This window comes from Pteropus medius, unplaced genomic scaffold (assembly GCF_902729225.1).
Source record: "Pteropus medius unplaced genomic scaffold, Ma_sr-lr_union100, whole genome shotgun sequence".
Taxonomy (NCBI): domain Eukaryota; kingdom Metazoa; phylum Chordata; class Mammalia; order Chiroptera; family Pteropodidae; genus Pteropus; species Pteropus medius.
This window is the reverse complement of record NW_024354911.1, coordinates 5,813,452-5,840,808: the sequence shown is the minus strand read 5'-3', so window position 1 is coordinate 5,840,808 and position 27,357 is coordinate 5,813,452. Positions and strand designations below refer to the sequence as shown.

At 45.0% G+C, this 27,357-nt stretch overlaps 1 protein-coding gene across 1 annotated transcript in view; it reads left to right on the top strand.

Moving 5' to 3' along the window:
* THSD4 (thrombospondin type 1 domain containing 4) overlaps positions 1–27,357 on the top strand; it is a 549,795-nt gene that overhangs the window by 61,917 nt on the left and 460,521 nt on the right. Inside the window, exon 4 of the mRNA XM_039856496.1 lies at positions 18,054–18,415. Within this exon, the coding sequence (XP_039712430.1) occupies positions 18,054–18,415 (362 nt within the window). The remainder of the gene's footprint in view (positions 1–18,053; positions 18,416–27,357) is intronic.

Here is a 27,357-nt window from a genome sequence, read left to right as displayed (position 1 = left end):
CTTCCCCAAGTTCAGACAGAGACCAGAGCCCCCTTCTGTTGGTTGTTGGTGTTCTCATTGACCACACCGCTGGAAAGCATAGGGTGTGCTTCTTGGAAGAAAAAAAAGGTCACCAGACAGCTCTGAAGGTTAATACAGCACAGAAGAGCTGGATGCACCATAGGCTGTGTGGGCTGGCCCCTGGTATTCTGAGGAACCAAGGGCTGCAGGACTGTGTTTATCTGCCTTGAAGTCTTGCTGCACACCTGCTGCCTGTCTGTCCTCTACAAAGTCTCATGGAAATGGGGGATGGGGAGGAGCTTGGAGGTATGGCCTTATGTGTGTTTGGCACTTTTAGGAGGCTGAGGTACAGAGGTCGAGGGGGTTGATGTCACGAAGGTGAGGGCATCTGGAGGAATGTATGTGTGTATGACTTAGGAGCTGGAGGATGTGGTGGGGGGAAAGAGATCAAAGCAGGGACAAGAAAGGCCAACAAAGCATGCCCAGGGCTGGCACAGGAAGGCTGGGCTACCCAAATGCTGCCCCCTTCACCTAGCTTCTTGCAATGGGTGTCTCTGCCCTATTTCTTTGAGGTCAGTCTCCCATGGACCTATATCCAGAACACTGAGATTCTTGCATGTTAAGCTAGGAGGGTATTTAGGGGTAACCCATCACCCCTCTCCCTCTCTCCTCCCCCCAGCTAGATAATTGTTTCACTTTGCCCAGGTGGTTGGACGGATATAAATCACAGATGTCTTTGAGTCACAAGTGTAGCTTTGGGCCTGGAGGGCAGTATAGGTCAGAAGGATGCTCAAATCCAGGATAAGGAGCTTGTTAACCTTGCATAGCCTACCTCTTCTATCTGGCCAGGTATCCCTGGAACCCAAGAAGAGCAACTGAGATGTGTCAGCTCTAGGTAGAGTTAATTCTTTCAGCCACGCATGTAGGGGCATAGCACCATCCACCGAAGTGGACTGGGATCTCGCCCAATCATTGCAAGGGCCCTACCTCAACCATGTAATGAATCAGAGCAGCACTTCTTTCCATCCCAATCGAACAACTCCAGTCCAAGTATCTTCCCAATTTAACCTTAGTAGTGTCAAGTTTAATCAACTGGCATAAGAAGTTTCTCTATTAATAGATTCACTGGGAATCCCCTGATGTGCCATTTTATTAGCAACCTTGTTTAAAAATAGCCCATATTAACATCCACCAGCCATGAACCAAGATGGCCTACTCAAGCTCTATGCTCCAGGCCAGGGGTACAGCTGGAGGTCCCCACATATACACTCCTACATTCCTATTCCCTTTAGACCTTTCTTTTTGGACCATTGCTCCCTCTAATTGTGTGCCCTTTTCTTCCTTTGGTGACTGGGAGCTGGATTCCTTTGCTCTGCATGTACCAGTAATGAGGCTATGCAGAGAAAAAGGCTGCGGAGTGTCAAGGAAACTCCTTGCTTACTCTAGAGGAAAGTTCTTACCATCAGCACTATTGACATTTGGGGCCAGATAACTGTGCGGGGGGCGAAAGGGACCAGGGATGACGATATCATGCATTGTAGCACGTTAGCAGTATAGCTGGCCTCTACCCACTAGATACCAGTAGCATCCCCCACACCCTCAGTTGTGACCAGCAAAAATGTCTGCTGGCATTATCTAATGCCCCCTGGTGGGGAAAATTGCCCCCAGTTGAGAGCCATTGTTCTAGAACCCGCTGCAGCAGAACCTTCCCAAGGTTCCTCCTTCGCTAGGGAGTTTCAGAGGCGACTCCTGTTGGGGTGACTGAGGACATTTTTCAGAACTCCCTCCCCACTCCTGGGCCCAGCGTGCATCTCTTTCATTCCTGTGGCTGTTCTTTCAGCCAGAAACCTCATCACTCTTCACATCGGCCTGTTGCTTGCTGAGTCCCTGTCGTCTCAGACAGGCTGGTCTCCAGCCTCTCCAGCCTTGGATGTCAGGCTGACTGGGGGCAGGCGTGGTGGATAGAGTGGGAATAATCCTAGGCTGTGTCCCGGCTCTGTCTTCTTGCACTGGCTGTGTGACTTAGACCACATCATGTATGATGTCAGCGCTATGTTCTGGTGAGCTTGTCATGTTTCTGAATGGCCAGAGACCCTGAGATGCCTGAATCCTGCCTGTGGGATCCCCAAGGGAGAGAGATTCTGTGACAGTAACATATGGGAAACAAAGTGTAATGTGTCTCCTTATAATGCTTAGTTATATTCCTGAGAAGTCATATGCTAAACATTAAGTAATCAAAGCCAATGTTCTGAAGGAAACATAGTGTTGTGTTCAAGAGTTTTATACTTGCAATAACAAAATCATTTTTTTCTGTAAGAATGTAATTAATAAAGTTTTTAATAGCTACAAAGTATATTTTGATAGAATTTATAGGAACTGTCATCATAATCCGTTGTTATAATCAATAAAGTAGAGAATTGAAATAAGATGTCGGCATGGGGAGCACGAAATGAAAAGTGCAGCTCCATTCTCGGCCACCAGCAACAGAATGAGATGCCACGTTAGTGCACGTGCTGTGCTGTGTGCATGGTGGCTTCTCCCGTGCCCCAGGCTGCCTTCTCACGGGAATCTCATAGGACCAATACCCATGTGATGGTGGTTGTGCTCATTTTTAATCATTTCTATTACATCCAATTCACAGTATAAAGATTTATGTTGTGAATAAAGTGCCAGAAAACACTTTATCTGGGTCAGTGCCTAGTGACTCCCGTGCAGAATTCCGACAAAGCTCAAGTGTATTATATAGCTTGGACTTGAGGCCTAAATGGAGCCTCTGTCTTACTTAAGCCCAAAGCAGTGGCCAACACTCTCAAGTGGTTGTAAAGAAAGAGGTGGTGGGCTCCGCGGAGTAGAAGCAAGGGCGAGAAAGATGGAGGCTTTCAGAGTGGTATGTCTGCTCACCAATAAGTGTGGCCCAGTCAGCATCTGGGATTCTAACCAATTAGTGCCTCTCTTTTGGGTAAATGAGAATGACGCTGATCTCGCAGTCTTGTGGTGTGGATTAAATGACTTAATGCAGGTACTAATGTAGTCTCCTCACCAGTAAACACACCAGCTCTCAAGCCTCAAGCAGCTCGAAAATCCAGCGGTGCTGCTGGTTTCCCCAAACCAGCACTGCCCCGAGTGTGGCGGGCTCTGCTTTCCCTCGTAGCGTTTCCAGCGGCACCTTTGGTCTCCCGTGTAATTGACTGTGAGCATTGGACATAGCTGTGGTTTTTAATACAGTGATATTTCCTCTTCGGGGACTTCAGCCCCTAGTCTAGTTTCAACAACTGCTAGCCTGGTCCCAAGACGTGGTTCTTGTTTCTTCCTAGTCTAATGGAAAGAGTGTTTGCATTTGCACAGGGTCTTTAATGGGCTGTAAGCTGTTGGCTCTGAGAGGGATTCTTGGTTCAGAGCCAGGGAGACTTTAAATGTTTGGGGAAGCCTGTGAGTGCTGCAGAGAGGGGCCCCTTCTCTGCTGTACACATGACCCACATCCACACGGGCAGGTAAGTGTTCCTGTTCACCTGGCAGGCAGGAGCAGCTCACTTCCGTGGGATGGGCACCCTCTTCTGTGACTGTCTGGGGCAGAAGCTTCAGATTAAGCAGTTAAGAGGGGCCTTTTTTTTATCATCTCAGGAACAGCGGGGAGAGCTCCCAATTTGGCTGCCGCTGGTGGTCTAGACCACAGAGACTTCGAGATGGAAGTAATTTCCAGAGATTTTCTCTTTCAGGCAAGACCACACCTATACCACCCCAGAAAGACGAATCTGTTCTATTTTGAACTACTCCGGGAAGGAAACTTTGCAACCGCCCCTGGAAACAGAGTCGGTTTTTAATAATGTCTGTGCTTTTTACCTTCTCCTCCAAACCCCTTGAGCTGAGGTCTGTTGACTTTTCTCTCTGTGGAAATACCTTTCGTGGCCTTGAAGATCATTGTTTAGGGTGGTCGTCCCTTGGGTGCTTTTCTCTCTGCTAAGTCACTTCGACCCCAACACTTTTACGTGGTGGCCAGTGTAGTTCAGGGCTTCCCAAATGTCTTCCCCCAAATGTCCCACCAGCAAGAGTATGAGCATACACACACACACAGAGCCACGTAAACATCCAGCCTTTGGGGTAGCCCACAGTGGCCTGCTGAAGGCTCACAATTTCCTTGAGGTCTACTATTTTCTCTAAACATTCATAGCAATGTGACATTCTGTCTCCAAATACAACTTTAATTTTATATCTTTTAATTTTTAAACAGGATGTGAACTTAACATTAGGACAAAATTCACATATACACAACTTTCTTTTTTTAAGCTGTTGAGGAAATTGATAGTTTGGGAAGATGCCACAGGTTTCTTCTGAGATGTTCAATCTCCCTTGGTGCACTTCTAACAACTCTGGTGAGAGAAGGCTAGGTTGTGGTCATCTCGGCTCCTGGAGTAGGTAGATCTGAGTTTGAATTCTGACTGTATCACTTCCTAGCAGCCTAACCTTAGGCAGATAGTATCAGCTTCTTGGTTATAACATTGGGATACTCCCTACCTGGTAGGGTGTGTTCGTTCGACAACCATTGAGCACCTACTATGTGCCAGACTCCGTTATAGGGGCTGGGACTAGATAAGAGACACAAGATCCTCTCATATTGTGTGGAACTCTTATTCCAGATGGGAGCAACAGACTAACAGACTATAAACAAGTAAGCAAATAAGAGCATTTCAGCCCGTAATAACTGCTATGAGGAAAATGGAACAGGGCAAAGTGACAGTGTGTGTGTATGTGTGTACGTATGTGCCCATGTGCATTTTCTGCTTTAAAAGGTGTGGCCAGGCACATCTCTTTGAGGAGATGACATTTGGATTAAGGTCTGATTGTTAAGGGGGGGCCAGCTTTGAAGATTAGGTCAAGTAAGTTAGTGAAGTACCTGGCACTTGGTAGGAGCTTAGTATACATTAATTGCCCCTCTTTCTTCAGGAATCAAAGACGTGCTATTTAAACATGGGGAAATAGATATGATTGGAAGGATCTCAGAAAAGACACCAGAGAATTTAAATGGACTTTGGAAATGATACAGTTGAAAATTTGTTTGCAACTCAGATTGTTGCACCTCATCCTGGGATGGCGGCTCAAGGGTACTTCTGAGTAAGCAGTTTTTCTGTTGCATTTGTACCTGGGCCCCTGATCATCAGCATCTTTTCCCTTGTTGAAGAGGCCTAGGTTTTCTACTTACCTATCGCCGTGACCTGCTCCCACGAAGCATATAAATAATATTTTTACCTCCTCAGTCAAATAATATCAAGTTTGAGTTATAATCTTTTAAACGTATGGGAAGAACCGAAAGAATTATTATCTCCTTAAAGAGACATTGTATTGTGCAAGAGAGGGCATTTCCTAAAATATGCCAGTTCCTTTTCTAAACAATTTTTTACATATATAAATAATAATAACCAACCTCTAAACTGACTTTATGGTCTGCAAAGCCCTTTGGTACCCAGTATTCTAAACAATTAAGCACCATGGGGCAAAGAGTCTCATTTGGAATCAGCCCAACCTGGGGGCAAATCCTGACTCTGGGCCTCATCTGGAATTTTTATTTAAAATTAAAACAGTGTTTTGTAAGCTGAGGACCCATAAGTCCCCGGAATCTTGAGTATATTCTTGGTGGTCTGTAACTTAGATTTTTTTTTTAATTTAGAATTCTCGTTTTGATGATAATCTAAGAATATTAACATAAGTCTATTCTAGATGACCTGAGATAGTTTATTAACTGAATTTTAGAGAAAAAAGATTTAAAAATTTTTGAATCCATAAAAGGGTGGAGATATCGAGATACCACGCAGGGTACCAACCTCCTAAGTCCCTGTGCTGTAGAGGTCAAAACCACGTCCACCTTCAGCTGTTTTGCCAGGTTCCGTCTTTTGTGGTCCAGCTCACACTAGCTTGTTAGTACAGTTGTATGTAGGAGTGAAGTTTTTTCATTAAGAAGCATTTAAATTTTTTTCAGCCTTAAAGATTGGCCCTTCAGTATAATGGATTGGTGGTTTAAAACAAGTTTCTTTTTCAAAAGGAAACAATAACAACTCAAATGATGGTTTATTGTGCTCAGATTCAAAAGAATCTAGCCAATGAGTGAAACTTCAAACACTTACATTCCTCCTATGGTCACACCCAACGATGTCTATTTAATGCTGTTAGCCATCCATCACATGAAATCAATATTGTTAATTTTAATTTTTTTTTTTTTTTAGTTTCTAGTTTGTACTTACTCTTATTTAAAATTAACATAAGGAATTTATACTTGGTTTTGTTTCACAACTTGGGATATGAGACACATAAAAACAGAAATTATAACAGAACATAGTGAAGTGTGCTCAAAATGCTGTGGACGCCGAAAGGACAGAACAACTGTCCTTGTCTGGGGAGTTGGGTACTCTATAACAGGGGTCCCCAACCCCTAGGCCATAGACCGATACTGGTCCTTGTGACCTGTTAGGAACCAGGCCACACAGAGGGAGGTAAGCGGTGGGCCATTGAGTGCAGCTTCATCTGTATTTGCAGCCACCCCCCAGTGCTAGTAGCGTCACCATCTCAGCTCCACCTCAGATCATCAGGCATTAGATTCCCATTGGAGCATTGGTCCCTAGTGCCAAAATGTTGGGGACTGCTGCTCTATAACATTCAGTAAGTCTTGAAGGATGAGCAGGAATTTACCAGGTGAGGTAAGCTGGAGATGAGGGAGGGTTTTCAAGGCCAGTGACATGGGTTGTCAGAGGCACAGGGTGGTGTAAAGTCTTGGTGTGGATGAGAGAGAAGTTAAGAATAGGAAAATGCTGACAGCGGAAGCTGCAGGGCTAGGTAGAAGCCAAAGAGTGGAGGGCTTAGTGAGCCGGGCTGGGGGACTGGATTTAGTCTTGGAGACAAAGGGGAGCTCAAAGAAGTCAATAAACACAGAACTTGGATAATGAGATTTTTAAGAATGTAATTCTGGAAGTGGGAGAAAGAGAGATTCAATGGATAGAGACCAGATAAGAGCAGATGGAGCTAAGGCCTTGATCTAACCATGGGCCATGAGAATGGAGAAAAGGGAACAGAGTCCAGAGATATTTCTGAGGTAAAACTGGCAGAATTTTGTGTCCAGTTGGAGGAGGGGAGCAGAAGATGGGACCACTTCTCAAAGAACCCGAAAATTGAGAGTTCAGAGGATGGAACCAGGTCCTTGTTAGGCGACATATTATGTATGAAAATCCCATGCCCCATCTTGGTGGATATGTCTAGTTAACTACTGAGAATGTAAATCTGGTGCTTGGGAGAAGTTTAGGGCTACCCATGAGTGAGAGAGACACCAACATGAAGATTATTGCTGATGCTACAGTATTACCCTGTAAAAAGTTTTGGATAAATTTGGAAGACCCTGAATGGAACCGTAACATTTGAGGAGCAGATAAAAGAGGGGAAGTCCGCAGAGAGAAGAACGAAACGGCAGCAAGAAGTTTAGGTGGCAAATCATGACAGGGTGGTGTTCCGGAGTCAAGGAGAGAGAAGGTTTCAGCAAGCAGGAGATAGGGCATGAAACGCCAAGTGCATTACTTTGAAAAGTCAGGAGAACTGTCATTTTCATTGTCAGCTTCTTGTCCTTTAGGTACATGGAGCAAGGATAACAGTAGAAGCATCAGAGATGCTTCTACCAGCCAAGTGGCTGAATAGCCATGACATGTATTGCTATAGAGAGAGGAGGTTTTTGACATTTCACAGAGCAAACGGGCAGGAAACCAAGCAGTTGGTACATTTGTCATTCATTCATCCATGTGCTATTCATCCATCCATCAAATATTTCCTGAGGGCCTGCCAGGTGACAGATTCTGTATGAGGTGCTGTTAGGAAGATTAGATGGAACACAAAGATAAATAAGGCATAATCCCTGCCTTGGGGAGCTCACACTGTTGTTGGGGAGATGTTTGTGTTCATAGATAATTATAGTGCCAGGTGGTAGGTGCTGTGGAGAGGGATGTGCATAATGGCCTGGGAGCTTGAGAGAGACCATCTTAGCTGGACAGGAAAGACCTTAGGAGCTGAGTTAGAAGTTCATAGACAGAAGAGAAGGGGAGAAGGGAGAGAACATTGGAGTTAAGAGAGCAGCACAGAGTAGGCAGAAAGGGAGAAAGGACACATCCTCCATCATGCATGGTCTGAGCATCGCGGGTAGGCGCAGAGCACTGGTAGAGTTGAAGCCAGAAAAGAAGGGTGAGGCCAGATTACGAAAGGCTTAGAATGCTACGGCAAAGAATAAGTTTGGATCTCATCTTTGGGAGAGCGAGAACTCAAGAGACATGGGTAAGCAAGAGAGTAATACAGTAGGGCTAGATTTCAAAAAAATAGTTTTGGTAGCATGGAGAGGCCTGAGTGGGCAAGAAAAAGATTGAAGCAGGAAATCTAGGTAGGATCCCATCTCAAGTGCACCCTCATTCATTCAGCAACATATTTATAGAAGACCTACTGTGTGCTAGATGCTGACCCATTTCAGGGACAGGCTGTTGAATTGCCTATCTTTCAGGAGCCTGCTGGTTCCAGCTGCTTCCTGGGGAGTGCTAGAGGTTGACCCAGAGGCAGGTGGCCAAATTACCAGGCAGAATTCTCTGCTGGAAGGTTGCCGTTCCCCAAGTTAACCTCTGGGTCCAGAAGCCGGCACTCTCTTTATTGTGTGAATTACTCGTTATTTTGACTGTCCTGGTTGGCTTAGGTTGCAGATAGGCAATTGCTGTTGAGAGCATGAGGCCAAATATACTAGCCACCGAACAAAAGAACACACACACCCAGGCATTGCACACAGAGACATCTGCTTCTGTTTCCTGAGTAACTGTGCAGCAACACAGGGCAGACTCGGTACCCAGGCACATGCTCTGCGTTATTTGCTAGTTATAACTGAGGAAGGTTTCCATGTGGCTGGTGATGAAAGAATCGGGTCAATTTCAGAAGTGGCAGTGTTTCCGATTATGCAGATCACATCCAAATATTTACCTCATTTCATCATTTTGGCCGGGCGCCGCCTTTGAATATCGTGGCCACACATCTGGGCCTTCTTTGCACTATATTTAGGGGAGATCTTCTGTGTTTTAAAGCTTGCTCTTTGCTGGCGGTGGGCAACCTTGGGCACAACCTGTGGGATTGCCTCTCTCTGTTGAGGTTCTAGAAGGGAATCAGTACGTGGCGAGGAATGTAAGCACTCTTCCAGGAAAAATCAGAGCCTGTTAGCACTGGAAGGGACCCTGGTCCTCATCAAGCCCAACCGGCTTGTGTTACTGATATGGAAACTGAAGTCCAGAGCCACAGACCGACTTCCCCAAATCACGAAGTGAGTAACAGCAGACTCAGGACCGGAACGCAGGGCCCAGTCCAGGATTTCCCATGAGTCTTTCCCTCCCTCTCCTTTCATCTTTCTACAGTTCCTGGTTGCTGCTATAAAAGTACATTTCGAATGGAGTCTGCTTAGTGTCTATCCCTTGTTAGGCATGTATCATTCTGTGAATGTTTTCCTGTCTCATAATAAACTCTGATTTGGCCTCAACTTGAATGGCAGAAGTGGAGGGATAGGTCAAAAAGCAAGGAATTCAAGAGTAATAAAATAATGTGGCTAGAGCATTTTGGTTTTAAGGGAGTAGCAGCATGAGGTGGAAGTCCAAAGCCTGGAGGGTAGCTCGGTTGAGTGCTTTCCTTTTTGGGCCCCACCTAGAGATATCCAGTGGCCAGTGATTCCTGGGCCCCACCTCAGAGGTTCTTATTCACTAGGTGTGATGTAGGAGCCAGGAATCTGCATGTCTCAAGTAGATGTAAGGTTGATTGTGTTGCGGATATCCTGGGTCTCACACGGAGAAACAACGGAGGACTAGGAATAGGAAGACAAGGGTATGTATGTCTGTGTTGTTATCCAGTGTTTGGGTCAGAGTATATATTCAGTACCATATATGGGGATGAATGTGGTAGAGTTTGATGTATCTGAGGTCATTTACTATAAGGATTCATCAGCTGAGAGGACACAGGTATTGAGAGAGAGCCTGAGAATCCTGCACGCACAGTGGGGATTTGTAGGGCAACCAGATTTCCACCTGCTCAGCTTTTGGATGGCTGCATGTCAATGGTTTTTTCCTCTATATGGATCATGCTTTTAGCTAAGACTTGGTCTTTCTCTTTCCACATTTCCTTATCTCTCCCTTGGCTTCTTCTCATTCCTCCTTTGTTATGGTTATGTGCAAATGCAGCCTGTCAGCTGTTCCTGAAATGCTGTTGTAGAACTCATTTATATATGAGTTACCGTGTGGGGGATTCTGATGCAATGGTCAAAGCTGAGAGGGCTTTGCTCCATTCTTTCTTATTTGTGAGGTTCTTACATCCATTTTGCAGATGCTGGCATTGACATTAACGCTGAGAGGTAAGATCTCGGACCTTTGCAGTGTGTCGTGTCAGAGTCAAGAGAGGTGATTGACATGTAAGGTTAAATTTGTGTCTCAGAGAAAACCATCATGGTGGTCCTTAATTTAGATCCAGTTTGAGTTTGGAGCTTCTTTATCCAGATGCATCACCTCCCTGTACTCCCTCACATATGTGCTAGCTGAACTGCCAGCTATATGTTCCTGCTTTCATTTGCTTTCAGCTATCCAAAACTTTGCTCTCTGGGCTCAAACTCCAAGGTGTATTTTTGTAATGCTAGCTTTAGGGTGTTGAATTGGTTATGTGGCTAAAACCAAACCTATTTTTTCCAGTCTCCTTAGAATGAGCCTTTAGAATTTCAAACTTTGCATATGACTCGTTTTCTATGAAGAACAGATGGTGGGTTTAATTTTGTAGAAAGAAAATTAGAAACCAGTGGAGTCTTACATGATTTTACATTAGGACCGAAACCAAATACATTGAAAACATTTAGAGCTGTTCTTAGTTATGGATTTACTGGTGGTGATGAGGAATTCCTGGGCTTTCTGTGACAAGGACTACCACCAACTCTTGGTTTACTCCGTGCCTCACACCGCCCCCAGTCTGCTCTGAATCTTTCTCCATTTAATCTATTTATTTTTATTTATTGAGCAAGTGATATTACAACCATGACTGAACTTTTTTAAATTACAAGAAAACTTACCCTGGATCTAGCTTCAATAACAGATCTTATGTTTTCATTTTGCCCTGTCCCCTTCCAGGCTTTGTTCGTATGCCTACAGAATTTTACATTATTATAATCATGACATAGTTACAAGTTTGTATTTGGCACTTTTCACTTAATATTATATTACAGGACTATTTCCATATTGTACCGTATGGTTCATGACCATGACATTTCATTGAGTTATCAAGCCCTAATTTATTTGACCATTCTATTATGGTCATATATGTTTATCCCCCTTAAAAAGATTATGATGAATTAAAACAGCCACAGTCGCTCTGATTGTTGCTTCTTCTGCTCTTCTCTAAGATCACGTGCTGTCTGTCCCTGTGAACCCCTCATTCAGCCCATCCTGTTTCACGGAGACCTTGGTTCTCTGGTTATGCCAACTATGGTCAACTACTGTCTCCACATGAACCCTCCAGCCCTAGACTCCCTTGATTCTGAGGCTTCTAGCAAGCCTAGACCACCTTCAGATCATCCCAGTTGCTGCCTTCTCTCCTCCAAGTCCTGTGCCAAAACTGGATCCGCTTATTTCATGTTGTCTCATATACCACACTTTATCTGTGTATTATGATATTTGTGATCATTTAGAAATGATTTCAAGTTCTTTACTGCAAGCAACAGAAACTACCATAAGCAATGAAGAACTTAGTGGAACAAGTTTAGGAGGCAGGCAGGCATTGAAGCAACACCAGAGAGCAAGAGGAATGGTCTCTGAGCATAAACAGTGGAGTCAGGGGAGCTGCTGCTAGGGCAAAGGGCCAGCGCCATTTGTGGTCTCTTGGTCACTTTACTGGAGGTTCAAATTCCAGGAAGGGAGTGTCCAGTTGGCCCACATTGCCTACCTTGGCTTCAGCTGGCAAGGCCCTTGAATACATTCCCGCCACGCTTTATCCAATGTAGAGAGGTGATTCCTAAAGGACCCAGTGAAAGGGGAATGATTGCCAGGCTGTCCCACACACACACCTTCCTAATGATACACATATACACAAACATCCCTGCCGAACATCACACAACCACAACCAATCCCAAAGTGTTGTTAGTTATAGCGTCCAGCTCCACATCCCAAATCCTTGGGGGGATTTAATTTCTCCTCTAGTGCTACAACCTCTTCTTTTGCACAGCCCACGCTGAGTTAAATAGGGATGTGACTACCCTGATTCTCCGACATTTCTAAATGCCTTCCTTTTTTCCTGCTCCCTGGCTCATGCCCCATAGTGACTATTTAGAGAGGTACCATAATATCAAGCAGTTGTTTTTATGTGAGGAAGGGGATAGGTGAAGGTTTGGAGGATTTTATCCAAAACATACCCGTATCCCTTGACCCTAACCTCACTCCACGCAGGACCTATCATAATCTCTGGGGAAAGGTCACGACATGGTATGTATACTTCGATCCCATTTAAAAAGCTTCTCTTTTGATTCTGTTCTCTTACTCCTACACCCACCCTGCCCTTATTCTTTAAAATCTCCAGTGGAATAGAGAGAGCCAATTCGGTTTGAGGGCTGGATCTGCTGCTTACACATATAAAACTTTTGACTGGCGATGTAAGTTTTCCCAACGAACGGATGAAATGGAGATCTACTGTGCTTCTTCTGGGTGACCGGTAGTGTGTGCGATGCTTTATTTCATTTCCTCTACCCAACAACGCTGTTGGATTTGCATTATTTTGTCTCATATGTGTTTTCAAAGCCCATGCTTCATCCACTCTATACCTCAGTGACCATATCTGCAAAAGAGAAATAAAAATCCTTGAAATAAATCTTGTGAAGATCAGCCGTAGGGCGTTTGTTAAAGCAGTTCAAGTAGATAAAGGATTTTTTTTGCTCGTCCTAATCACCTTTTCTTTCTGTAATCCTCCAGTTTGCCCCTCCCCTTCTTTCAGTGGCAGTTCTCACCTTTTTCATAGAAGGCTGAAGCCATCCAGTATGAACTTCATCACCCACTCCTTTCCTTACAGCAGCATTTTGCCTTCCATAGTGGAAGATCTCTTGTTTATTTTTGCTTGTTTTCTTTTTCTGATGATTTAAATAACTTTACCCTAAATTTTCTTAGGGCCCAGCAGTCTATGCATATGAGGCTATTTAAAAATAATCACTCAAACTTTAGTGGCCTTCTGTTCACATGTGAACAGTGCAGAACCTTAATCACCCCCAAAATTGCTGGAAATCTCCAAAGGAGATATCCTATGTGCTCATGAACTGTTATGAATTATACCAACTCTGCGACTCATCTTCTTTAACTCTCAGTTTTTCATCTGTAAAAAGATGACAGTAATAGCGTTTTCATGTGGCTCTTTTGAGGATTAAATTAGATAATACATATAAAGCAATTAGCCCTTTGGTTGGCCCATGTTCTATACTAAATAAATGGAATTGTTATTGGTGTCTTTGTTAAATATCTGCTGATAGGCCTGGACTGCCAGCTGTTCCAAGCAGTTGAGGTGACCCTCCCCAGGGGCAAGCAATCAGATATATAAAGGTGGTGGCAGATGGGTGAGGAGGCCATACTACATTTTGTTTTTCGTTCAAGCTGCCCAGTTTGATGGGGAAAGATTTTCTAATTGGGCTCTTTTCATTGCCAGGTCAGAGTCTACTCATATTAGGTTGAATCGTGAATCATTTGAAATAATGAATCATGAAATTGCATTTTTGTAAATAAAAAAATGGTCAAATATCAGCAGTTGTTTATGTTTCAACCTAATGCTTAAGAGAGGTATCTGCAAATAGGTTTATTCTCTACATACCATTCTACTTCTTGTTTTTGTTTCTTCCCTAATTAATATATTTTGGAGAGCTGTCCACTTTAGTAGATATGTCTATGTTAACAAATTGTATTCCATTGTTTGGTTAGGTTTTACTTAACTAAGCTCCTATTCATGGACATTTAGGTTGTTTCCAGATTGTTTTAGTTTTGTTCTTACAAAAAATTATGCAATAAAAGCCTACATACACAACTTACACAACTTTATGCACTACTTTTGAGTATCTCTATAGGGTGAACTACTAGAAGTAGAGCTGCTGGGCCAAAGGAAATGTGCATTAAAAATTTTGATGGGTACTGCAAAGCTCTCTCCAAAGGATTTGCCCCAGTTTAGATTCCCATTAGCAGTGAACATTCATGCTATAGCAGTACTGTCAAACTTTATAATCTTTACCAATCTAATGAGTACAAAATGGAATTCTGTTGTTTTATTTTGCTTTTGATCACGTATGATGTTATACAGTTTTCATCTATTGTATGTATTTTCCTATTATATTAGCTCAGACTGCCGTAACAAAATATCATAGCCTGGGTGGCTTAAATAACAGGAATTTATTTCTCACAATTCTGGAGGTTCGCAAGTCCAAGATGAAGATGCTGGCAGATTTGGTTCTCTGATGAGGGCTCTATCCCTGGCTTGCAGACGGCTGGCTTCTTGTTCTGTCCTTATACAGGGGAGAGCGAGAGTGAGAGCTCTGGCCTTTCTTCCTCTTCTCATATAAGAACACTAATCTCATCATGACGGTCCCACCCACATGACATTCCCTAAACCTAATTAATTCTCAAAGGCCCCATCTCCAAACAGCTCCAACATACTAATTTTGAGGGAACACAAATATTCAGTCCATAACAACTGTAATTCACCAGTTCATGCCCTTTGTCCCTCCTTGCATTAGGTTGTTTATCTTTTTTTTCCTGATTTATTAGACCTCTTTATAAATGACAATCAGCAGTTTAGGGTACATTTTAGAAGCACTTCGGGTTTTCTGCCTCAGTCTTTACATGTCCTCTGTGCACTGGAGAAGGGAACAACATGTTGGCAGGTTACAAGGCTTTGAGTTTTGAATATTTATTTGCTTTTGTCTCCTACCATGATTTAGTCTTTGGTTTTGCTGTTTGTCATTAACAGAGGTCCTATTAGTCCTAATTTTAGAAATGTTATGTCTCAGAGCACTTGATAGTTTTCCCATCTTGCCTCACAGAAAACTCCTAGACTATCAGAAAAGAAAGAGGGAGGAGAGTCATTGGGAGGGATGGGAAAGAGTGGAGGGAGGAGGGGAGGTTGGTACAACTAGGAGGCTGACATCTAAAGTCCTTCTCCCTTTATTTTTTCTTTGATTTTTCTTCCATTCTCTTTCTTTGCAGTTTCCCCCTTCCTTCCTATTTCTTTGCCTTTTTTCCCTTTGTTTCTGGCTGCGTACTATAAAAATACAATTCTGGAGCATGTGGTTAGATTCCCACCATGGGGACTGAGATGGAATTTCAAGTCACTCATCATAATTCTACTATAAATTAGAGCATTCTTATGAATAGAATAGGATGGAATGTGGTTTCATGTTTTCCTTCCCCAGGGACCCTGCCCAGTTTGGCAATAGGAAAGTAAATTAAGGGTGGGATTAGTTCTAGGAAGTGGATTTTTAGTAAAACTGCATGTCTAATCTGAATGTTACAGACAGTGCCTTAGTTATCTATGTTAATGAGAAATCAAGAGGTGGCGGGTAACTGAAATTCCCAAATGTGTCTGAAACATACTTCTGCCTTTGTTCGTTTATCCCAATTATTCTTCTATTAGAAACATCAAAGTAGATTTATTTCTACTCATTTTACCCTTCTGTTCTCCACTAACATTGGCAGGGAGGCCACATGCTGCAGGGGGAAAATAAGAACACTAGAGCAGGAGACAGGAGACCTCAGTTTTTGTCTTGTCTGCCCCTCCCTAGCCTGAGCCTTGTGGGCAAGTCATACAGCTCTTGCGGCCTCAGTTTCTTCCCTGTAAAAGAGACAAAATAACACCAACCTCTCCGGGTGACTGATGGGACCTATAAAGTGTAACCTGGAGTTCATGGTGCCTGCACCGTAGAGCCCATCCCTACACACATGAGCTGTTTGTACAGTGCCAGACGCAGAAAAGGCACTCGGCAAGTGCTTGTCCCTTTCCTTTCTTGTCTCAGAAGTATTATCGCACTGTATTGGTTTCCTAGGATTGTTTTAACAAACTACTACAAACTTGGTGGCTTACAATAGCAGAATTTATTCCCTCACAATTCTGAAGGCCAGAGTTCAAAATCCAGGTGCGGCCGGGACCGCGCTCCTCCCACTTACTAGGGGAAGCTCCTTCCTTGCTTCTTTCGACTTGTGGCTACCGGTGTTCCTGCTAGTGGCTGCATCACTCTAGTCTCTTTCTTGGTGGTCACATGGCCTCCTCCTGTGTCTGTGTCTCTTCTTCTGTGTCTTATAAGGACACTTGTCGTTGGATATAAGACCCCCCAGAAAATCCACGATCATCTCAAGAACCTTAATTTCATTACATCTGCAATGACTCTTTTTCCAAATGAGGTCATATTCACAAGTTCTGGGGGTTAGGGCATGGACATGTCTTTTAGGGAGAGTCACCATTCAACCCACTACACACACTTTAGGGATTATTTTATATATCAAGACTGTGGCCTGACTGGGCACAATTCCTTTTATAACAACCGCAGTGAATCCACCATCAGTTTGATATTAATAACTCAGGACATGTAAGGGAAGAGAAGAACGGACAGGCAAAAAGCCTTCTCTCCTGGATCCCCGATTTAGTAGTGATGAGTTGCGTGTATTCATTATCCCTGTGCTCATCCCCATCTGCTGTTCACATTGTTCTCATATGGGTGGTAAGAAACTGCAGCCTCTGTAACAGAATCTTCTGTCTTGCCCTTGCTCTGACCCTGATCTCCTGCTGGCTCCACCCCATGTTACCTCTGACCTCTTGCCTTGGCTCTCTGAACATGGCTCTCTTAGACCGGCTCTCTGACATCCAGCTCTGGGCTTAACCCTCTGGTTAGATGCTTGTTTACTCCCTGTATTCCTGGCACTGAGTGGGTGCCTGAATAATTAGAGCTATTACTGCGATTCCACCTCTGATGCCTTTTCAACCACCTCATCTCCCCGGGGTCACCCAGCCAGGGCAGCCAGTTCCCCTAAGAGACTCCCCCAATCTTGTACTAGCCTCATAGAGCTCCTCTGCTGCTGGGTCAAGGCCATTTATGTGGACCTAGGGTGCTTTTCTCATCGTCCTCAGGGCCTAGCTCTGCGCTGATATACAGCTGGTACTCAGAGGATGTTTGCATAATGAAGAAACACTGTGTACCCACATTTAGCACCGTGCCTGGCATAGTAGGTCTTTGTGAAACAGCAAGTTAAATGACGGGGATTGTAGAATTACCCACTGGATAGAACTTTAAACCTTTTTGACATTTTTTACCTCTCCTGACTTATGGTGGAAGCAGGAAAATTTGTCATTACGGTGACTAACAAACACATATTTAGTGCCAAGCTCTCCGCTATGCCCAAGGCTGACCTGACTAAAATCTACAGATCTATGAGGGAGGGAGGCATTATCTCCTTCACAACACAGTGAGTCTCAGAGAGGTTCAGAAATATCCCAGTCACACTGCTAGAAGTGATGACAGGGATATGACCCTAGGTGCCTGGCTCTAGAGCAGGGCTTGTAAACCCCAGCTCCCCTTTGCATGGAGACACGGGGAAGTGTCCTCCCCAGCAGCTTAACGGAAGGCCAGACACTCTGGCCTACAATCTCAAGGACCTGACTGGAGGTTAAGGGAGACTCCTGAGGGGTAAGCCTCAGTAAGAGATGAGGGCACCACGCTGAGCTCTCCAAGTCCATGGCACCCAAAGCAAAGAGTGTGCTTTGACCTTCATGAGTCCTAAGCACCTGTACCATTGTGTGTCCCTTGCTCCATTAAAAAAAATATTTAAAATTATACTTCATGAGTGCGCTGGTATAAAGACAGATATAACCTAGGCTGGATTATATTCATCTTGTCCTCAGATTTTAAAACAGGCCCTGCGCCTATTCGTACTTAATGGACAAGGCTTTCAGGTTCTCCAAAGCCTTTGAGGGCAAAGCAGGAGCGGGTGTCGTGGTCCCCTAACAGGCCTCTGTCTCCGCAGGTCCCGCAGCGGATGGCGGCGGCTGAGGGCGCCCCCGAGGACGGCGGCGGCGGCGCCCCGGGCGTGTGGGGCGCCTGGGGCCCCTGGTCCGCCTGCTCGCGCAGCTGCAGCGGCGGCGTGATGGAGCAGACGCGGCCCTGCCTGCCCGGCTCGTACCGCGCGCGCGGCGGCCCGCGGCCCGGAGCCCCGGCGCGCGCCTTCGCGGGCCACGTAGTGTCGGCGGTGCGCACGTCGGTGCCGCTGCACCGGACCCGCGAGGAGCCGCGCGCCTTCGCCGGCCTCAACGCCAGCCGCCAGGGTCCGGTGCTGCGGGGTAGCCGACACCCGCCGGCCCGTGGCCGCGAACCCACGGCGGAGAGAAGGTACACGACCTCCCGGCCCCAAGCCCGCCCGCCACTGTCCCTGCCCCTGCCTCTGTCCCTGCCCGGATGTGCCCTGCGCGCTCGAGGCTCTGCACCACAGATTGCGTGGTTAATGCATCGCTTCTGCCGGGTAGTGAGGAATTCTTGGCTCCATATATCTCCTTTCATCTTTTGATTTATTTTGCAGCCTTTTAAAGCGTTGAGGCCACTCCCACCCCTCTTTGTGGTTCTGAATAGTCTTCAAAGCGAAGCTAATTCTAAGAAGCCCTTAGGTGTCAACCTTAGGGAGGCCCTATGGAAGAGTGACAGAGGGAGGGGACCAGGAGTGGAGCGACCGCTCGCAGTGCTCCTGTCCTGGTACAGAGAGAACGGGAGACTCTGGTCGCAGGCTGTGTGGATTCGAGCGGAGGACACAGACAAGGTGTCTTTTTAACCAAGAAGAACTCATACGAGTTTCAGATCTTTGGACTAGCGGAATGTCTGGCCTGTGACATGCTCTCAGGTTGAAGGTTTCAGGATTCTATGAACTTTTCTAGAGAGTTTCTCTTAAGTGTTTTAAGTGAACACACAGCTTTGAGGCTATGCCTAATTAAGGATGGAGATGTTTTTTAGAGTCTTAATAAAATAAAAACTCTAGGAATGGCATAATGACATTAAAATAGTTTTATAGCCCTTAAAAGCTTCCCTGGCTAGGCTAGTATAAATGTTATACTAGGCGGTGCCCGTGGGAAAGGTAGGAATATAGGGGCTAAGAAGAGCTTGTCAGTGAGTTAATCTAGTGATGTTTACAGATTCTGGCTTCCATTCAGCAGTATTTCTTCGGTTCTCTACATCCATGATAGAATCTGAGACAATATTACTACAAAAGCATTAACAACAGAAATAAACAAACATTTATAGGAAGAGCAAAAAGGAGAAGATGTGCTTTCTGTGCTTAAGAAATGTATAACATGTGGTCAAGCCAAGTTAATGCCCATCCCAGGCAGGGCACAAGCATGTCAGGTAGGCTGCCTAGCCCTTCTTGTCACTTGCAGTTCAGACTTCAGCATCAGTGGCCACTCTTCCCATTGTGGCTGGATGCTGTGTGAGAGTCCTTTTCAGCCCAGTGCTGTAGGCTGTCTCTGCCGGTGCCTGAAGGTGGAGAGGAAGTGCAACCTACCCCTGCTTCCAGCCACACGCTCTTGACTTGCTCAGCAGGAATTTGGAGAGAAAGGACCATTTCACAGAGAAGATGCTTTAGCTGGATTCTGAAGGATTAACCACATGTGGGTTAATAGAAGAGAGAAGTGAAGAGCTAGAAGTTCAGAGGCCTGGCATGGCCTGCCAGTGGAATAGTGAAGAGAGGGATCGACTGGGAAAGGATGCTTCCTTCTCTCTCTTCCTGCATGGAAACCTGAGTACCCTCCAGTGTCATTCTGGACTGAGAGTCTGCTACTACTAAAGCTGAGGGCTTGACATATGTTACCTCCTTTCATTCCGACCACACCCATAATAACATAGCTTCTTAGTTCGTTATCGAAATGCTTATGGCCAGTGTGTTTTAGAATTCAGAACTGTTCAGATTTTAGAAAGATAATTCAGGGCACATTTTCCACATTAATGACATTCCTTTTATGGTACGAGACAGCATTCCATAATCAAACGTTATTATTTCTGCAGTGAAATATGAATGTCCACATCATGTAAGATAAAAGAGACCTAAGTAGCCTCCGTCTGTTAAGGTCAGGTTGGCTGCCCAATGAGTTTTGACACCAAACTAGAAAAAAAAATAAAGTAAAATAGAATAAAATAATGGGAAGGAAAGACAAAAACTTGGTTTTCAAAACTTTTGGTTTCAGAATTGCAGACCTACAATAGCTAAGGTTTATGGAATGCCCGTTCTGTGTCAGTCACTGTTCCTACCACTTCACACTGACTACCCTGTGAGATACATGCTAATATCCTCATTTTAGGGGTGAGAAAATGAAGGCCCAGAGAAGTGAGGTAACTTGCCCAATGCCACACAGCTAATATGTGAAGAGTTAGGATTCTAACCCAGGCAGTCATGGCTCTAAGGACCTGATGAAGTATATGTTACATGTGAGGACTCTGAGGCCCTAAGATGTTAAATGACTACTAAGTCCTAAAGTCATGGAAAAGCTGAGATTTGAAGGTGCTGCTGACTCCCAGGCCCCTAAAATACTCGGGACTTCTCTTCCAGCCTCTGTGATTTAAGAATCCAGAAGAGCTGCTCGGGCAACAGGTTCTAGTTGGCTGTAGGCCTGGGCTGCAGGCTTTCTGGCCTATGTGTTTTGGCAGCAGGAAAATTTTTTCTTCGAACTTATTGACAAGGGGCCAGTTACTGTTTACTATGAAGTTCCTACAAGTTTTTATCATGCTCTTATAATTTGACAGTTTCAGATGAAATAATCCAAATATTAGCCTGGGAGGCCTAGGCTGCCGACAAATGTCACGCTGACAAAAATCGTATTTGCTTGTGTTTATCAGTCATTAGGAATTGCATAGTATATGTGACGCCAGGAGAAACGTCAGTGTGTTCTCTGGATGGCTGTCTGCCTCACTCTTGTTTCAGGTTTGAGGTTTGAGGCAAAAGCTGTTAGGGCTTAGATGTTTAAGAAACTGTTAGGTTGTTATGCTAGGCAACTGAAAACCTAATTGGAGCCAGATAACAAATAAAACAAAACTATACAACCTTCCAACAAATATTTATTAAACATCTACTATATTGTAAAGCCCTGGGACAGACACAAAGGTATAAAAACCAGGTTGGGGGCCTCAAGGCTCTTACTGACAGGCTAGAGCAGCTGTTTACAAACTTTTTTTTTTTTTAAGTATAAGAATCCTTTGTGCAACATCAGTGTTAGATGGAGGCTAAGTCTGTCACACAGACAAAAACTGAGCTGTTTTGGTTGAAGCCTCAGAGGCATTGCTTTAAAAACCTGGAGTCTAGATCCAAAGGGAGTGGTGGTTTTTAACCTTAGATGACTGTTAGAATCCTCTTCCCATATTTTAGAAATCCTGACACCCTAGTCACATCCCAGACCAACATCTGAATCTCAGACAACGATATAATTGCAATCCAGCCAAGGTTGGGGACCATAGTTCTCTGGTTGTACCTCTTTGGAACCTCAAGGTCTCATGGGAAAGAAGTTGGGAATTGAATATTGTCTAACAGAATTTTCCGGGTTTGGTGAACACATCACTTGCAGTGGGGTAGGCAGTCTTGTTAACAAGTAGAGCAACCCAATCCCCACCATCTCCCCTGCCTAATATGGATTCTGTTTTGTAGGTCTGTGGTGTGACCTAGGTAAATTCATTTTAAATGATTCTGACATATTCCAGAGTTTGAGAACCAGTGCTCTAGATGGTGAGAAAAGGCATGGATGTCAGAATCCAGCACTAAAGTTCTTTTCACTGAAATGGGTATTTTTGAAATGGCTGTTTTGAAAGTAGGGCTGCTCACTTACAGTAAGTGTGATCAGAAAAGCTGCTTGGAGGTTGGACAATTTAAGCCACATCTTGAAAAGTAGATGGGATTAGGTAGTGAAGGCTTAGAATGAATGGCAGTTCTTCTCTGCAGGGTTCCGTTCTCTTAACCGGGGAAATCTTTGCATCTAGTCCTAGGCATCAAGGCAGTTCAAAAAAAAATTAGAAGCCACAGTCTCTGTTCTTGAGGGCCTGATCCCGTGGTGGTGGATCAGTGACAAATCCACGAAACACTGCATGCAGTAGAAAAGAGTAAAGGTGTGATCAGAGTTCAGGAAGATGAGAAATCAAAGCGGGATGGAGCAGTTAGAGACAACTTCACAGAGCCAGTAGGTTTTGAATCCAACCTTGATGAATAAATAAAATTTATTTAGCTAGAATATATTTTGGAAACTTCTTGAGTCCGCTTGCTTCCATATCAGGCCTTTGTTTTATTAAAACACACACATACACACTACAAATCACACTCTAAAAAGCCTTAGAAATTCTGCCAGTGTTTACTGGCTCTCACCAAGGATCCTGAGCTTAGCAAAGTTACTTAACTTCTCGGAACTTCAGGAGCTTCATCTTTCAAATGAGAATAAGAATAATACCTATCACTTTGTTGTATAATTAAATGAAATAATGTATTTATATTGCCTGATTTATAGTAGGTGCTCAATAAATAATGTGTTGGAAAGTTCCAGTTAGGATCAGGAAGGACCAGGTGCAGAACTGGGGTCACACAGCAAGACAGGGAGCCAGGAACTGGGATCTAGTCCAGGAGGGCAGGCCTCTGGGCAGCACAGCCTGGATCCCAGGGCCCGGGCACTCTGCCTTCTGCCCTTTCTTGGTGTGGCCTGCTCAGAAAAGGCCTTCAGAAAGGGTGGCCTTCTCCTGGGATCTAGAGCAGTGGCAGCCTGGGGAGGCTCTGGACTAGAGGAGTTCAGCCTCCGGGTCTCGGCCAATAGATTCCATAAAAGCAAGTCCTCCCTCTCTCCATACCCGAGGCTGTGTCCCTGTGATGGCTGAAGGGGGAAGGGTAGGTAAAGGTGGGAAGTGTTAGGTGAGTCCAGCGGCATGTGTAGCACTGCAGCGACTCATACATATGACACTGAAGACACTCGGAAGTAGGAGAGCCTTCCCCTCAGTTCCTGGAAAGGATACTTGCACACTGCAGGGAGCTGGACGGAGCCCCTGTTACTGGAGGACCTTCCCTTTTATAAAACCAAAATCAAATGGATTTCTTTCCATTCCTAAAATGTCCGGAAAAAAACAGCATCCAGAGAGAGTCCCTGCTTCCCGGAGCACAAGTACATAGCCTTACAGAAACCTGTTGTAAATGTTTACTGACCACTTTGATTCAGCTGCCACAAAGTCAGAGATGAGGCAGTCCCCGCTCCTACTGAGGACGACCGCAGGTAACTTTTTCACCCTCTAGTCAGCAAAGAGCCCACTCACTGGTAGGCATTCCTTCCTAGTGGGCTTCCTTACACGTGCCTGCAGTGGCCACTTTTCCTGATCGTTACACATGTGAACTAGCTGGAATCTGGGGAATGAGAAGCTTGATGGCTTTAATTCAGAGATTTTCAAGGTAGGGAGCTCTCCTCCCCTCCCCCAGCGAGCATTGCCAAGTCTAGAACTTTCATCTATTGGAGACAGTTGTAGGAGGCTGGGAGATGAAAGTCACAACTGTGAAAATCCCAGCCACTGTTTCCATTGGGTGGAGTGTGTCATATCCCTCAGGTGTCAGAAAGAGGTTGTGGGGGTCAGCTTCCCAGAACCTCCTGGAAAAGAAGAGCTGGTTTCCAGTTGGGTGGGAGCCCGCCTGCATCAGGAATGTTCTTACAGAGTCTGTGCAGACCCACATCCCAGGAGCAGCTTGTGCTCAGTTCTCAATTACTGTTTTTCTTTGAAATATTGGTCTTTATTTGTTTCCAGCCTATTAGCCAGACCTTCAGATGATGGGAGGGAACGGAAGCAAACACATCCTGAGAAGCTGTAAATTGCATGACAGTGAAAGGTTCAGCCCTGGAGTTGACAGGTCTGGGTTTTCTGCCCAGCTCTGTCACTTCCTAGTCATTTGTCCTACTGGCATTGCTCAGCTTTTCCCTATAGAGGTAATGATACATTGGGTTGCTATGAATTTGATAATTCCTACAAAGCGCTCTGTACAGTGTGGGACAACTCATGAACACTCAGTAAAGGCCGCAGTCTGCCTCCCATATGCCAGGCACACTGGCAGGTGCTTCACATGCAGCGTTCTATCTCACCTTCATCACAACCTGTGTGGTAGACTCATGTTGTTACCATTTATGGCTGAGAAACTTGACAGTCAGAGAGAAAATGTCTAGTTCAAGGTCACTAAGACGGAAGGCATGAAAGTCAGGGTTTAAACCCACCTGTGTTGTGTCATGCTCCTCTCAGGCTTGCGCTTCTAGAAAGCCTTTTTCAAAGTTACAGATAACACTCATTAACTAAGCTAAGTTTGGTAAACTAATACCTCTCTGTCTGAGATGAGAAGTGAGATCTTTCTCCATTGTTTACCCCGAAGATTTTAGCGTTACACTGGAACGGTCTCCACCATGAACTCCAGTCCGTGTGGAAAGCCCAGCACAGACAGCAGCTAGCCATAGTGGGCAGCTGGCCATGCAAAGCCTTCATGTAGAGATACCTGCTCTTAAGGGCTGCCTCTGGATTGCAGGGCTTAATTAATAGTGATGAACTGGGCATTACCTTTCTGTGTTTTCATTTTAATCAATCAGCATTCCTTGTGTATTTGCTATGAACCAGGCACTGTGCTAAACATAGAAGGGATAGGCGAGGGAAGGAAGTGTGTTTTGAGAACCTCCACATCGAAGAAGTAGCCCAGGGAAACCACCACAATGGAGGATTCTCCTGGATGTGGGATGAGCAGAGGGCCGTGGGAGCACAGAGGTGGAGCAGATTCTTTGGGAAGTCAGGTAACTTTGTGGTGGAGGGCACTTCCTTAAAGGATGCATTTCTCAGATGGGAAAGAGCTGGATGGGGGATGGCAGTGGTTTGGTTACACAAGAGGAACAAGAAGGTCTCTTGTCCTCAAGGGGCTTGTGCTGGTGGGATAGGGGAGGAAGACAAGCAGACATTTGTAAAACCAGATGCCCAGGGCTCTCTTAAGAGGGATGCTACGGGTGTGGGTAGTGGGGGAGGAGAAAGGACTGGGGATGCCAGGAAAGGCTTCTCAGAGGAAGAAAGGTTTTAGCAGAGCCTACGAATAAGGAGGACATGTCCCAAAAAGCAGACTGCAGGGGCTGAGTCTTGGAGGCATGGGCAAGCCCATCCTGTTTTAGAGGTTGTAAATTGTCTGGAGCACAGGCTGTGTAAGAGGGAGTGTCCAGGCAAGACTGGGGCGGTCCACAGGCTTTTGTCCAGGGAAGCACTATCGAGCAGTCCTAAGGGTATTGAACTAGAAATTCTTTGAGAAAGAAATTCTCATAAATACGGGTGACCAACTCCTTTCCCATTTTAAAGCAGGATGATGTATCCAGTGCATGGCTGGTGTGAATCTCCCCTAATGCTCTTGTGATTTTCACAATGTTTGGCTGTGCCACCTCTCACGAAGCCACAGTTTACTGGCCGGGGAGCGAAGACTTGCTCCTCTGGTTGTGTAATAAGTGTATTAGTTTCCCATTAACGCTTTAACATTTACTGTAAACTTAGTGGCTTAAAACAGTACAAAGTTGTTCTCTTACAGTCTTAAGTCAGAGGTCTAAAATCAAGATGTCATCGGGACTACAGGGGAAATTCCTGGGGGCTTCAAGAGAAATTTTGTGGCCTTTTTCCAGCTTTTAGAGGCTCCCTGCATTCCTTGGCTCCTGGGACCCTCTTAATTCTGTCATTCTCCTTCGCTGCCATCTGCTGATCTTCTTCAAAGGACCCTTGTAATCACATCGTACCCACTCAGGTAATCCAGGTTACTCTCCCTTATCTCCAGATCCTTAACCTGATCATATCTGCAAAGTCCCTTCACCACATAAGGTAACATTCACATGTTCCAGAGATTAGAATGTGGATACTTTGGGGCTGGGGAGAACATTACCCAGCCTGCCATAATAGTGCTTGCATTTGGAGGTCTTAAGTATACGGAAGGAATAGGACAGTTTCTGTGCCAGCAGGACCACTGGCCACTCCCCACATCATGTTTAGTTATCATCCACGGGAAGTTGAGCAGTACTGTCCCCATCGTCAAAAGAAAAGAAAACCATGCATCCCACCCTATGCTTCAGTGTTCTTTGGCTATGTGGCATTAGCCAAGGACAGTGATGATCATGAGGTTGAAGGTAACAGATGCCCGAGGCGGCTGGGTGGAATAAAGAGCACTGTATTCCGAGTCCAGAGTCCAGGGCCCAGTTTCCAGCTCTCACCAGTGCTTTTGTCCTTGGGCCGGTCACTTCACTTCTCTGGGCTTTAGTTTACACGTCTGTAAAATAAAGGGGTCCTAGTCCATCTGGTAAGGTCTCTTAACAGATAGTGATGTGTTTTTGAGTTGCCGTTGCTGTTTTAAATGTTCCCACCAGCATTTCACCATCCCGAGTACAGGAAAGGGAAGAAGGTGGCTGGGAGATGCAGTCCTCAGACACGCTTTCAGACACGCCCCAGAATGTGCTGGTTTTCCTTCTCTCTGGATGCGTCTGCATCACTACCCTTCAAATCCCTCTGTTCAGACTTATGTCTCATAACGTGTTTTTCTTAAAAGTGTCGTCCACACGTCTGACCTTCTCTTGTTGGTCTCCCCTTGGGCCTTGGCCCTTTTCTATTGGAAGCATTCGTGTTTTTTACCTTGGAGGATGCCCTGGGCTTGGAGTCATTAGACCCTACCACCAGTCTCGGCACCATCATTTGCTAACTGGATGGCCTTCGGGAATCGCTTAATCTGATCTATAAAATGTGCATAATTATATGTCCTTTATCTACCACACAGGCCCATCAAGAGGGTCGCATGAGCTAACAGCTATAAAATTACTTTGAAAAACATAAGACACTGTTCAAAAACAACATGGCTGATTATTTTATTATCATTGACCAGATTATCTTTGGGTTTTAGAGCTTCATATCTTTTTCTGTAACTTTCTGTATGAGTGTGCATGTGCATGCATATGTGTGTGTTTGCATGTGTGTAGTATGTATGTGCATGTATTTGCGAGTGTTTGTGTGTGTGTGTTTTACTTGAAAGGGCTGTTAGTTTTGAAATAGGACAGACAGGATCAGGCTTAGATCACAGGCTTTACTCACCCTTTCCTGTCTCCCTGGGGAACTGTCCCTGGCTGCAAGTAGGAATCATTTGTTTTTTTAGCTCCTCCTTTCCCACCCACTTTCTTGGAGGCTATTTGCATTTCATCATTAATAACTCAGGAGCAATGTGGTGTTTCTGTGCAGGGGGGCCCCTGGAGCCAAGTGGGCTCTCTGATGCGGGATAGGAAAACTTGCCGTTAATTAAA